At 36.7% G+C, this 15192-nt stretch overlaps 1 protein-coding gene across 2 annotated transcripts in view; it reads right to left on the bottom strand.

Moving 5' to 3' along the window:
• Nucleotides 1–306: 306 nt before the first annotated feature.
• LOC134540192 (vacuolar fusion protein MON1 homolog A) overlaps nt 307–15192 on the bottom strand; it is a 23424-nt gene continuing 8538 nt past the window's right edge. Inside the window, exons 5-8 of one of the 2 annotated variants that reach the window (XM_063382763.1) lie at nt 14135–14310; nt 8024–8144; nt 6185–6466; nt 307–5258 (exon numbers count right to left, since the gene is read on the bottom strand). In XM_063382763.1, coding sequence (XP_063238833.1) covers nt 5118–5258; nt 6185–6466; nt 8024–8144; nt 14135–14310 — 720 coding nt within the window. In that variant the 3' untranslated portion in view covers nt 307–5117. Of the gene's footprint in view, nt 5259–5453; nt 6467–8023; nt 8145–14134; nt 14311–15192 lie in introns of those variants that run through there. The other variant, XM_063382762.1, reaches the window with a different exon arrangement.

Here is a 15192-nt window from a genome sequence, read left to right as displayed (position 1 = left end):
TTTCTCCGTGCACGGCGCGGTAATGAATTACCGGTGCGACCTATATAGGGGGAATCTTAAATACCAAATTGAAGACCTCAAATTATGGGTGCGACCTATCTGCGATGGCGACCTATATGCGAGTAAATACGGTATATACAAATATGATTAAAGAGAAAGTAAATACTTGAACAAGTTACAAATTGACTAAGAAGTAGAGAGGACCCAAAAGCATAAATTCCAATCAGAACTGAAACTTGCAAAGATAAATTGTACATCATTGCTGTTTTTGTAGAGTAACATGTCCGAAATACAAAACAAAAATGCTGACCAGAACAATATACGCATGTATTTTTGCTGAAAAACCACACATCTTTCGATAATCAGAGAGAGCAACACTATGGCACTATGGCACTAGCATTCTTACATGTTCATACATTACAATCCAAGCATAAGTACTTTTTACCTACGTACTATTACAAAAAAGTATAACAATAAATCATATGTTCAAATGTAACAGAAAAATCCACATAAATGTTACAGGTACTAAAAATATCTCCAAATACCATGCAAGTACCAGTAATAAAATAATACAAATAATAAATATAAATTAATTTTTTAGTTGGAATGAGTAATATAAGTAAGTATTCAAGACACGGTAAACATGTAAAAAAACAATAATCCAAAAGGCAATGCCATATAACATTTCAATTAGCCTTATTACATTTACCATAACTCTGGGACTCAACTTTTTGGAACTCTGGAAGTGTAATTTGCAATACTCTCACTACTGTTACAAACTTCCAATTAGCACCTGGCCCACATTAAAAAATTTTAAGACATAACTATATAATTAAATAAAAATAGTTACCTTGGGTGTTCGCAAAATACTTTTGTAAAGAAACATCTGATTACGCTACATTCGGCAAAATCATCACATGAATACGCACAGCAACATCAAAGATGCAAAAAAAATTTTTTCCAGAATGAAATACTGACCATATCTTGGGGTATAAGAGGAAAATCACCTAGACAGGCATAAAGCTATTTAAACAACTTTTTGCACCGCCTATTACAATTCTGATGCTTCTGGCAATTTTTTTATTGATTACAATGGTTGTGGAGTATTCAGCAATGGAATTTCTCTAAAAAAAACTACCTATAGTTTCTAAAATTTAAAATACATAATTATTCTAAGTCATGATGCAATACATTTCCAGCGTGTTTGTTGTTAATAATAACTATGTTTTTTTATACAGGTTTTACCTACTAAAATACAACTCAAATTAAATTTTTCAACAGAACAATACAAATACAAATACAGTTATGACATGAGTAAGATTTTCGTCACATAAGTTCAGTATAAACAACCAATCAATATAAAACACCAACAAATGTCAAATACTGTATTTATATTTCATCACCACTTCTCATGTGGTACATCCGAGTTTTATAAATCTAATTTTTCGGTTTTGTCCTTTTAATTTTACATGGTTGAAATTTTGTTCTGTCAAATATGACACTAATGTTTCTCACTAAGACATACCTTTAGTGCAGACGAACAACATCCATATTTTTAAAGGCAATGGCAATATGTCATCACCATTAAAACACTCATCTTGTTTACTAGTATTCCCAGTTGCATAATTATCATACGGGTTTAGAAAAAAAAACATCACCTCATACACTGCACACAAAATAACCAAAGACTTGGTTGTTAATTATTCCATGGATTCTTAAAAATAGTCTCAGGAAAAATAGTACTGCCCTTAAACTGTCCACTAAGCTAACAAACTATAAGTATTTTATAAATATTTCACAGTTGTTTTAAGCGAAGGTCACGATGTCTACAGAAAACCTGACGAAACCATTTCAAAACTTTTTCTGGGACTTAATAAAATTTTCCTAAAAGATATTTTTTATCAAAAGAAGATGTCTGTGTATGTATATGTCTGTGTGTGCACATACATACATACACACACAATTCATCTTTTTATTTAAATAAAATCTTGTAGGATATATACAAACAAACCAGAAATTAAAATTCAGTAAATTTTGTGGCATTGCAGTAGACTGCCCTTCCCAAATTTTCAGGATATTTTTGTTAGCTAATGTTTTTTTTTTTTTCATGTGTAACACAGTATATCAGCTGATTATGTAAAATGAAAGCCATGGTGACCTCATGTTGTTTTTGTTCTCTTTTGGCATGAATATTTTTGAAATAGTTTCTAATATTTTCATTTATTTAATTTGTTATTTAGAAAAGCCTTTTATATAAGTTCTTACCGATTCTCACAAGGTTGACTAGGTTACTAGTATTTATGTAAGTGTGATTAATAATGCAACAAAAACACATTACTTAAAGAAAATTAACTGCCAAACAAATTGCACCTCAAATAGGTGCATAATCACTTGGAGGATCATGAATAATTAATTTTTACAATCCGCTTGGTCTGAATATTTTGTTATTAACTACTACATGCTAAAATAATAAGGTTAATTAAATTTGAGATCTTAAACTTTTGTGTTTTAGGTAATATTTTGTTCAAATTATATTTTATTTTTTATTTCACAAATAAATCCAGCATTAAGGTGCATTTCGGTTTGTATGGTGTACAGACACACATTATGTGTTAGTTCAGTTTTATCTCAATATACCACTTAAATCTTTTCCCTAGTAATACATCACTGTGAGAACATAACCCTTGTCCATCTGACTCATTTTCTTCGCCAGAAATTGGAATTTCTTCCCACCAACAAGCGCCGACTCTTGGCGGAGGAGGTGGGTTGAAGCCATGGGTAGGCAAGACCATGTGCCCTCCCCTAACTAACTCGAACAAACACGGCAACTGCTCGCATCCTAGCCAAGGGTACACCACACCACTTCAGTCCACTTCAAGTTCCTCGACGTCTCGTCCGTCAGGGAGCACACGGGTCTCTCGAACTCAAGGTCGTTGAGAGGAAAGGGCAGGAAGAACAAAATCCTCCGGAGCCCATGCACCAGAGGTGCCCTGGTCGAGTTTCGAGATTTCAGAAATACACCATTCTTGCAAGAAAACACACCATTAAGGTTTTTCTGTGGCACATAATGTAAACCAACACTGGCATATGTCCAAAAATAATAATTTAGATCACATATATACAATAACAAAAAAACTTGTAAGGGAAATTATTTTTGTTTAAAATTATAATGTACGTAGTAAAATTATTCACCAAGCCACTGCAGCAGCTCTGTACGGTTCATTCTATACTCTCTATACTCCCAGTGAAGTATTGACTCCCTGGCCAAAAATGTCCACACATCAACATGTGGGGAAGAGAAGTAAGACGCATACTCCACCAGCCAAGTAAAACTACACCCTGCTAATAGCCTTCACGCTGACAATTAAAGATAACTCTGGTTCAGGAGCACAGATGTCTGTAATAAGCTCTACGTCGAATATAATGCCCTGACTTTTCTCCGTCTTTTCCAGGTTTGGATCAAAATGTTCCTTGACAACTAATGTCAGTCATTTGTCTAAAACTTTCGAAAATTCAAACACATTGACTGAATAGCTTAGAAATGTGTATTTATGGCAAGGTTAAAACTATGCATGAAAGAATAATTTAATAAAGCAAGGGTGTTTACATGGTAATGGCACAAACCAAAATACATATCTTAACAGTAACCTCATTAAGAAAAAAAATTATAAAAGATATTCCCTGGCCACCTAAGGAATTCCTTGACTTTTTCCCGACATTTTACTGTGTGAAAAATTCCCTAACTTTTCCAGGTTTTTTTTTCCCCAGTTTTTGCTATCGCTAGCCATTATGTTTGCTCATTCATTCGCTCATTTGTTCATTCATTCATTCATTTATAAGCACCAATCACTCACCTGTACGACACTCTGCCGCAACATCAAGCTTCTGAGCAACTGGCCTCATGCTTGCCAGAGAAAGCAGAGATCACCCACTACAGCAGTGTACCTTCAGGAAACTGCAGGCACTTTAAACTTGCCTGTACGTAACACCTGCGTTAGATGACTACAAAAAATCATGGTCATGACAGCTGCTAAATTTGCTTGACAGGACGTTTCCCAGCAGGTAGCAAGGCAGGCACTTCCTCTGCGGGAAAATTTCTCAAAAGCGTCACTGTATTCCTTCCACTTAACCTTCCTTCATTTCACTAAATCTTAACTCCACCTCGTCCAACATCATGCAGTCTTCGTACTAGCTGGGAACAGGAAGTTACAGCCAGCTACATTTTGCACCAGCTTAATTAGTCCATGTTGAATCTGTCCCATCCCCCAACCCCCTCAAATATCTTTTTAACATATACAGGATGTCCACAAGGAAAAAAATATTTCGTACCAACTTAGGCGAGAAAAAAAGTACTAGATTTGAAAAAAAAGTACTAAATTATAATTTGTTATGGTTTTAACAATTTAGGAAATTATTTTTTAAGACATTGCAATGCTCTAACTTAAACATATCACACCAAACACACACATACATTTCATAGTTTTTAAAAATAATTACGCTTAATAATAAAACATATTGGAGTTACTGTAATAATATTATATTAAAGAAAAAAGTACTAGATCTGTACTTGACCACTAAAAAACTTATAAAAGTACTAGATCTAGTACGAAAGTACTAACTGTGGACACCCTGAACATATACCTAATGCTGCCATACTGGTAAAAACCACCAACATAGTCCAAACAATGACATTTTACTTGTCTTTACTGGGGAACGGATGATTGAGAGGGCTTAAAATGTCGTCGACATCAAGGTCATCAGAGACGATAAGAAGAGATCGCAGCACTGACAGCGTGAATGGGTGGGGGGAAACGGGAGCATCCCAAGAAAACCTACCGGCTCAAGCCAACGTCCGCCATGTTTCCTACTTGTCGAAAAATTCAGGTGCTACGCTGTCGGGAAACGAACCTAGATCACATCGGTGGGAGAGGCACGACCTGACCACTGAACCACAGCTGCCCCTACGTCAGTGCTTAGGACACACTCTCACGATTCTCAAGGGGCCTCGACAACCGAAAATACCAGCGCTAACTGGAAACCGGCGGTGTCCGATGAGACAGCGCACACCGCTCTCTCCGCCGGGCGAGGCCGGGCGGGGGAAAGTTGCGGTTAAAACATTAGAACGTGGGCGCGTTGAGGATGAACAAGCGGTCTTCCTCCTTCTTGATCCACCTCAGCAGCTTGTTGACCGCATTGATGGCGTTGTGCTTCGTCACCAGTGGCTCGAACGTCACGTATAGCTCGAATCCTGACGTCACCTGTGAACAAACATCAGTACACAGAATCAGGGCCGGTGAAAGGTAAATTGGCGCCCTAGGCGAAAAACCTTAATGCCCCCCCCCCCCCCCTTTATCACCGCCCCGCCGGACACCCCAAAAAAAAATTTTCCTTGCCTCAAAATACATCACGTAAGCCTAAGATTTTGTCAACATTCAAATGTAAGCAGGCTTGTGTTTTTTTTTTTTACTTTTTTTACTTATTACAAATCATAAACAGGTCACCGTGGAACTTTAAATAATTACTTGTATCAATATAAACATTCCAAACTGTTAACAAAAATCAATTTTCATCTAGTTTCAATAATCGTTAAACATATCATATCATCTGTTATGTGTCGTGCTGCGCCGCCCCCAGCCAGTGGCGTAGGAACCGGGGGGGGACAGGGGGAACGTGTCCCCCTGAACTTTTTTGTTGGAGGGGACTGTTCCCCCCAACTTTCTAGACCGTGATATTTTTATTTTATTCTGCCCAACTTTATTTGTAATTTCTTCACTCAACAAATTTTATCTTAAGGAAACAATAATAATTTTAACTCTGATGTATTCAATGGTCGGATACAAAAACTGCTTAACAAACCTCTATTTTGCACTTTTAAAATCAAAATTTTACCTGTGGAGGACCCCCGGACCCCCCCCCCCCCCCCATCTTAGTAAGAGGGAAATGGGTTTACATGACATCAAAATCATTATTTGTCCCCCCCCCCCCCACCCAACATTATGAACACAGCTACGCCAATGCCCCCCAAACTACTTGCGCCCTGGGCGGTCGCCTGGTTCGCCTGTACGGACGCGCCGGCCCTGGCACAGAACCGTCTCTCAGGTGGGACCGAAAACGAGAAATTTTTGGTGCTGTGAACGGTTGGTTGTTCGACCGACGCGACGCGGACGGCTGCAGCAGCTCTCACCCAGGCCAGCATGGTCTCGCTGTGCAGCTGCTGGTGGAGCAGCTTGAGGGGCCGCGAGGGGGCGTGGAGCCGGTGGTGCAGCGCCCGGTACAGCTCCAGCAGGCGCTGGGCCTCGCCGGGCGTGTGGTAGGGCGCCTCCAGCCCGGGGCTCCAGAACTGGGCCGTCGACTTGCACTTGTAGAGGAAGTGCCGCATCTCCGGCACGCCCACCTGCGACGCCGTGAAGCCGGGCCGGCCCGCCGACTCGTTGATGGCCTCCAGGCAGTTCCCCCGCCGCAGCTTCTGCGCGCCCCACACACACACTGACGTGTCACAACTAGGGCCTGGAATTTTTTTTTGCGATTGCGAATTTCGCATGAAAACGCAAAAAGTAAGTACATTCGCAAAAACCGCAAAACATTTCCTATATTACACTGCGAATATAATATCCCCGAAAAGTACCATTATATATTTGCAGATCACTAATACTCACGCAAGGTTAAAGTATCATTCAACCCAAAAAAATTTCCATTGACAAACACCTAAAGTCAGCTAAGCATGTGGCATCGGCAGCCGAAAAGAAAAAAAAAAAATTTGTAGTTGCAAACATCTATAGCAACGTGTCTGTTTTGTGTAACTGTTTTGGGTTTTAATTGGCTGTTATTATGCAAATTAGTCTGTTCCTAGTATACACGGATTGTTTATTAAATATGTAAACTATTATATTCAATAACTGCACAATTTAGTCAGCATTTAAAATACCGGTAAAATTTCCATTGCATAACGAAAATACCGACTTTAAACCACCGCTTTTCTAATTTGAAAGTACCGCTTTTTGAATACTGAAAACACCAAAATTTTCCAGGCCCTAGTTATAACGTTTCCCTGACGAAAATTTGAAGATTCCCTTAACTTTTTATTTAAAATAACTAACTTGTTCTACAATTTTCTGAAAGAAGCATAGAAAATAATCCAAACCTACAGGACTTTTCTGAACCACAAATAAAATGAACTAAATATATCAATTCTAAATGTACTAAAACAATGTGTTAGAAAATTTAATTTTACTCTCCCCCTGACCACCACCATTCCGGATCGGGCCTTGTGTCGGATTGAACAAGTGGTGAAAATCAGGAGCACCCCGGAGAATACCTACCCGCCGTCGTACGGCAATATCCGCCACATTTCCTAATCGCGAAGAAAATCCTGGCCTGACTACATCTGGCAAAAACCAGGGAGGCAATTCACGAGAGCGCTCGGTCACGGTGGTCCCCCCTGAGTCGACATGGAAGTGGCGAGGCTGAATGCCCGATGTTACAGGGAAGGGTCAAGGAAATACACCTGAAGTTAAAACATTTATTAATTTTATCACACATCTTTTCACTGTGAGAAAAAATAATGTCAACAAATATATAAACCTAAGATTTTTGTTTACTTTTAGCACTGCCTCATTTTAAAACCAAAATTACCATTCCTTGGTTGGAAACTATCTCTGGTAGCAGGCTAAGAGAAGATCCACGGATGCTGCATTCTTTGTATCCATTCCAGCTCATCTGCCGAACTACAGGCAGGTTGTTAATGCACAAAGGCTAGAAGGGAAAGGTGATTATTTTTTTTTAGGGAATGAGGGAAGTGAAGTTATTTTCAAAAAGGGTGAGATGATGCTGACACTCATCAGTGCCGGATGCCTTGGTCGATGATCAAACCGCAAGTGACACAACCAACTACCTGACCAAATGTTTAGCGTAATTTAAGCCCAAAGAATGTATATAATATCAAAAAATACTGTTTTTGAAAGATAATAAACTGTTAGCGGGTTCATGAATTGAGGTACAGAAGCGAACTGAAAGCTGTACTTACCTCGACAATTTTTTGTTTCGCTTCCGAGAGCGTGAAGAACACATCTCGATCAACCGTCAGCAGCAACAGACAGGCTTGACAGTCATCCGACAGGTAGGACACATGCCCGTGAAGGAACCCACTGCCACAAACGTAGTGCACCATTAGACACACGCAATGACACAGGATACTTTTCCTCAAGTATATACGCATTCACTAAAGGTATGTATTTCTTATGGCCAGATGTAAAATATGTTTAAGAGTGTTCTATTAGGTTAAAGGTCAATGATTTTTGAGCATAAAATGTAAAAAAATAATGCCTTAGTTGGACTGAGACTCATGTGGAACTTACTAACAGTCTTCTGTAAACTGAAAAAAATTCAATGTTGTGACCATACCCATTTTCGATTTAGTTTTGTTTAGAAAACTACGGCCTAATATCTCCTGTAATTTTCCATGGAAATTGCAATCAAGAAGAATGGACCAGGATTCAAACCAGAGTCCTCCGGAGTCCAGTTCTACCACTGTCCCGCCTCACTCAGTCCATGGATGCCCATTCACTTACGGCAATGTCACGATCACCATCTTTCTGGGGGAGTAAAATACGAATTGTGTAATTCTAGCACATAACGTATTTATTTACCTGAATATAATGCCATTATTTTTTACTAAAACTGTGGAAATTAAGAGTGGGGATCGCACTGTAATCGCAAACTTGTATCGTGTCACTGGGAACACCTTAGTTGAAAAACTACAGGCTTTGCCCCATTAATGTCTCGCTTATGCCCCTTTTGACCGCTGTTAATTACTGCCTGTGAACTGCGTCACTTATGCCACTCTAGTCCGGGGCTTCCTGAACCACAGGCGTGACAGATGAGAGATGCAGGATGAAGGATGAAGGAGACGGTGAAAATGAAATTTGTCACTTGGTTCATTCTGCTTCTCTTCTGTGGCTTCTGGGGAAGGCACACCTCCCCTTAATATTTTACCATCCTAGTACATCACCACTTTCTTTGCATTCTGAACCACCATCGCTTTGGAGTAAAATCATAAGACCTCTTTGTTTTTCTAACTGCAACTTTGTTTTTCAAAAGAGACCATGTAAATCATTCTACTGACAAAAGTGGCACCAGAAAGGTTACAGTATATATGGAATTAATTAATAATTTAAATAATTTTAAAGTGCTAAGTATGTACTTAAAATTGCTATTTCCAATCCATAAAGTCTTCTTCATAAACTCATAATCAACAAGTTTGGAGTCACATTATTTTTGGGTAAACAGGATATGTCCTACCATTCAGAACATAAAGAACAATGCATTTTGTAACCACAGATTTGAGATACTAAATTTTGGAATGGGCCAATCAGATCCTCATTACGTACATTCAAATCTTCGATATTAGATAAATTTGATGCTTGAGGAATAACTTTCAGAAAAATTTCAGGATATGAAATTTAGTAATCAAAAACTACCATCTTATTTAGTTGACAACACTGCATCATTTATCCCTACAGAATCTATCAAAAAAAATTTTGGTACCCCATATGGCACCAACTACAGTACAGTACTTGAGTGTGTTTGTTTAGCATTTCAAGGTACCGTACATTTTTGACACAAAAATAAATTGTTTATATCCTAAAAATGTGAATATTTTTATTTTATTTTAAAAACAAACATTGGATATTTATAATCATTTTCCAAAACTTTATTTTGTGTGTTTTTGCTAAAATATTATTTTATTATTGATTCTGATTCAAGGCACTCTTTTATGAATGTAATTCGGGATTCGAATTGGAGGGGGGGAAAAGGAATCAACCCATTTCTTGCAAATAATTGTTTTCAATGTAAATTACCGTGTTTTCTCGCATAATTGTCGCACATTTTATTCTATAATCAAGTTTTAATAGTTGGGGTGCAACGATTATGGGGGGAAAAAAAAATTTTTGTTAGGTAAAGTTATTCATGAAAACAAAACCCATTATTTAAAAAGTGAAGTTTAAAAAAGCACGCCAAACAATTTAAATTAATAATTCATGCAACAAAAACATTTCTTCCACTTTAAATAGAAAAACAAAATCTGTGACGCGAATGCAAGCCACTTGAATATGTGACGTGAACTAATGCGTAACTGTCGTAGTACACGCTTGCCACGAAAGAGTGCGGGCCGTCAAATGTAGTTAACTCTGCACCTGACAGAGAGCGCGCGATGCATTCATTCGGTGAGATATCGATATTCGACTTCGTGCGCGCGCTCTATACGGACAGCAACATAACCAAACACGAATGATGCCAACTAGCGCTAGCTACATGTTTATAAACAGTAAACCGCGGCGATGCAGACGAACAGATAAAGGTTACACGTTTATAACTTCTTTAAAAGAAAATTTACACGTCAGACAACTTTGTATTTCCGTTAATTAAATAAGTAAGTATGTAGTAATGTTTGAATAAATATTAGATTTCTACTTAAAAATACTTAGTTTTATACGGAAAATATATCTACACCGGTACACCATGGCGACGCAGACGATCAGATAAAGGAAATAACGTTTAAAAACGTCTTTTTAAGAAAATTTACATCAGACATCTTTGTATTTCCGTTAATTAAATAAGTAAGTGGTAATGTCGGAATGAATATTAGATTTACACTTTAAAATACATTGTTTTATACGGAAAAGATACCTACACAAAGCGCTCTGCATCTAATAGCGGGACCAAAAACATAATGCGACGTTTACGCGATAAGTTTTTTTATCCCAATTTTGACGGCCTAAAATAAGGGTGCGACGATTACGCGAGTGTGACGATTATGCGATAAAAGAGGGTACTTGTGTTGCACAAAAAGTTAAGGGGCCTGCCTAGTGATGGGTGTATTCGTGTTGGTAAGGCAGGAAGATGAGTGCAACACGTGCTGGTGCTTCTAGCCGGTATCTCCTTTAAGAGGCCGTGTCAGTAAATTTTTATTTCCAATATTCTGGTCTAGAAGTTCTCTCTTTTAACAGTGAGATTTAGTGGCTTATTCAACCGAAGTAACTGTAACCGCAGCGCGTGATAAAGCTACTATACCGCCAGATTACTCGACGAAAAATGTATCTGGTTCCTCGACAATCTGAGAGGATGACAATCTGACCGGCGGCTCACTAGGAAATTGCGGATGCGGGGATTCAGAGTCAAGAAACCTCACATTTACAACTGTAGTATGAGTCGTATCTAAAAATTTTAATACTTTAAATGTATCGGAATACAATTAATCTTCAAACATGTGGTAATTATTCTTTATCTGGATGTAATATTCCGTGAAAAATAATGGTAGTTGACATTAAAAAGTATACGAAATTCATAGTGTAACGTTTTAAAAGGATAATAACATAAATTCTTATGCTTAGATATTGCATATGCATTACACACAATCTAAATACAATCTCACTTAAGTCAGACTACCTAATTTTTTTACAATGCACCATCATACAGTTTAACAGAGGTAGGAGAACCTCTTATCGATGTTGTTTCAAAGAATCTAAATTTACAAATATTACTATTTATTTTATTATGATATGTATCTTTATGAATAAGAATTTACAAAAAAAAAATGAATTGATTACATTACACTTTAACATTACAAAAGACTAAAACACTAACAAAACTTAGTTTTATATATTGCTGTAGCATATTAGAAGACGAAATAACTCACTAGACTAACATTAAGAGGGCTGTATCACAAATTTACTTTACAGAGGAGAAAATATCTTTTAAAGATATTTCATTACCTCATTGATTACATAATACTGCCGTTGATGTGATCGTAGATATAAAGTATTGAAAAATTAGATTTCATTATGTTTATGTAAATATTTAGAAAACGTTATTGCTTATAGATGCTCATTATTTAAATAATAAAGAATCTTTTACTTTTATGTACTGGACAAACAAAATACTTATAAGTTAATAAGCTTAGTTGAATAACATCTTCAATTTGTATTGAATTCAATGTACAAATTGAAAATCATGTACAATGAATGCAACTGATTGAATTCAATAAATATTTGATCTTGTGAAACGGCCATAATGGTGATGTAGATAATTATAGATACTCACATGCATTTTGAGAGTCCTTATAAAGCCTATTACAATTCTATAAGTATACATTAAAATGCTTTTAAAATAGACATGTGTAATATAATTAAAACTTGTTTAAATAAGATCATAACAAAAAAAATTAAAATCCTTCAACAGTAAGTTATGTTTTATAAGATTTTAACAAAACACACATACCATAAGAGAATATTAATCATGCCACATAATTCAACACAAAATATTCATTCCAATAGGCGCTACGTAAAAATAACTTCTATTTTTATGCTGATAACTTTGCATTGTTTTATATATATCATTATTTCTAACTTTTAATATTCTCCACACATTAACTGAAATTAAGTATTTTCAGAGCCTTAGCAAATGTTGGTCTGTACCACATACAGTTCGTACGATATCTCTACGTGAAACACATACAGTTCATTATTTGTAATTTTAATTATATTTCCATGAACATAATGAAATTAGTATAGGGCCTAGGTTGTTCACTGTTGAGTACTTCTGAAGTATTTTCATTGTGAGTTAACATACATACCAAATGCCATTCTTCCAGTAAAGTTACAAAGAAGACAACAAGATAATATATGTATAATATATATAATATGTATAATATATATAATATGTATGTAGTACCATATTTTAAACCCCTATTAAATGAATAATAACTCAATCTCTTTTCTGGACTATTAAGTAATAGTTTTTGATTACTGTTATTTGTAACTTAAATAAAATGACAACTAACAAATTAGTAAAATATATAATTACGTGCGATATAGTGACAGTTTTACTTGGACGGCAAACGAATATAATAAAATGTCTATGACAATGTTAACTTTACTCATTATTATGGAAAGAAACAAAATGGGCAGATAAGCATATTCTACGCTGACATTTAAAAATGCTCAATTCAAAATGAACATTTCTTCCCGATGACAAACAAAAAAGTTGTATGGTCGCGAATAATACATTCGTATGGCGTCACATCAGCGGAATATTCCCTTGGCATAAATGTGTGAAGTCTGTGACACAAAAACAAATGAACGAACAGCTTTTTTTTTATCGGATGTGCAATCGGAGACCCTTGGGGTGGTTGAAGAGTGTCAGGTCGGTCGCCAGACCAGATAGTGAAAGCTCAGGGGCTTAGGATAGAAAAGGCCTATCTCCAAATTATTAAGTATAAATGTTGTCATGAAATAGTTAAAGACTTGATTACAACCAGGTTTTTAAACTCATCATGATCATGAAGACACTGATCGGAAGGTAATGTACAATACATTTCAATGGCCTTTTCAGTTTTTGCTAAATAATTATAAATATAAGCAAAATTCCACTGTATCTGGACAAATCAAAATATTGATTATATTTTTTTCATCACAGAAATAATATATGATATGATAACTAAATTTGAAAAAAGCGGTTATGTTAAATGTATTGTATACTTTCAGTAGGCAAACTTTCTGGCCCCTACCTCTTATAGACTTTGAGAAAAACTGCCTTTTAAAATAACATTGATATAGATAGGAGCGCAAATTTGTGACACGGCCTCTTAAGCACAAGACTCTGAACTGGCGCACATTTTTCTCATCATGCATACAACTGTGATATTTGAGTGGTGGCCATAGCATCCATAGCATTTTGTGGCGAGGAACTGAAGATAAAGGGGTAATGCAAGTCCCTTGAGTGCTTTCAAGAATCTGCAACAGATGCTTCATGCCTGAAAATTAGTCTGGAAGCATGTGCGTTAGCCGTTTTCACTATTCTAGAACATGTTTGCAAATGAAACACAGGAACAGAACTACTCATCTATCCTCAGTGAATTATTAATTGCTTTTCGTAAACACACACCACTCTGATATCTCGAACAGTTTTTTTGAAATCAAGTGATTTTTTCTCCTAACCTCTGCACACCGGTTGTGTGCCCAAGTAGGCTGGGGCCGCTTGACACACTTTTCTATGCTACCCCTAAACACGTTCAACCTAAAAACTTTTAAAATTAAACGCCGAGCTCCGCTTGAAGGCCTTCGCATAGTCGCATCACCTCGGATCAAACTTGGGCAGGCAGATCGGGGTCCAGCTCTCCGCAGCCTTGAAAGACTCCGAAGAGTTGACCAAGTTGAATATGAGGTGCAGATCCGCGGGGTGTATGAAGTACTTCTTCATCCGGACCAAAGTGATGAGCTGGTTGTTGGCCAGCAAGATGGCAAACACCAAGTTCTGGAACAAACCGGTAAACATCAAGGCGTTTTCAACCTAAGGCTTCCCTGCCTGGTTTATAATCATGTACAGTGAGCACCCAGGCACACAGGAAGGAATTACGTGCTTATGGCCTACTTATGCTCAAAACAATTCCAAATCATCACAGGATAAACAATATAGTTCACTTGACCAATCCACAACATTGCAATAGCACGCAAACAGCACAGCTGCACAAGCACAGCTTAGATTTTCAAAGCTACATCCGTACACAACATAATGGTTTCAAACATTCCAACTTTATTTTTTCCTTTATTTACTTTTGTTAAAATTTTCAGTTTCGAACCGTGAATTATGTTCGCTACTATTTCATGAAACAGTTGTTTACCTAAATCCAAACATTTAACTTGGCAATTTTCTTTTTTAAAAACTAGAAGTTATCAACTGCAAAACATCGCAATTTTGTTTCCTACTCTAACAAAAAGGCGGAGTCCTGATAATCCGAACTTCAGTAATCCGAAAATACGCTTAATCCAAAACTAAAAGTAAAAAATAACTAGGTATGTTGTGAATACAGCCCAGTGGCAACAAGACAATACATGGTCCTGAACAATAAACTTCAAAGGGTTCTGAAAAAAACTGTGGTCTTAACTGCTTTACTTGGTAACTGAACCATAAAAAATATATATATATACCTACGTCATGGCTTATGCAGTTCTTATGTTTTCGAGGGTTATAATATCTTGTAGGAATAGCATTTTCTATGTCTAAGTTGCAATGCGACAAGCAACAACTAGTAAGTATATACTACAATATGAAGTATGAAGTGAATCAAATCTGTGAGACATGAAAAAAAAAAAAAAACAGTTCTATGTGTGAATTTGATTCGAAAAATATTTGGTA

Source organism: Bacillus rossius, chromosome 16 (assembly GCF_032445375.1).
Source record: "Bacillus rossius redtenbacheri isolate Brsri chromosome 16, Brsri_v3, whole genome shotgun sequence".
Classification (NCBI taxonomy): domain Eukaryota; kingdom Metazoa; phylum Arthropoda; class Insecta; order Phasmatodea; family Bacillidae; genus Bacillus; species Bacillus rossius.
Note: the sequence above shows the minus strand (reverse complement) of the source record. Positions and strands in the feature narration are given on the sequence as shown.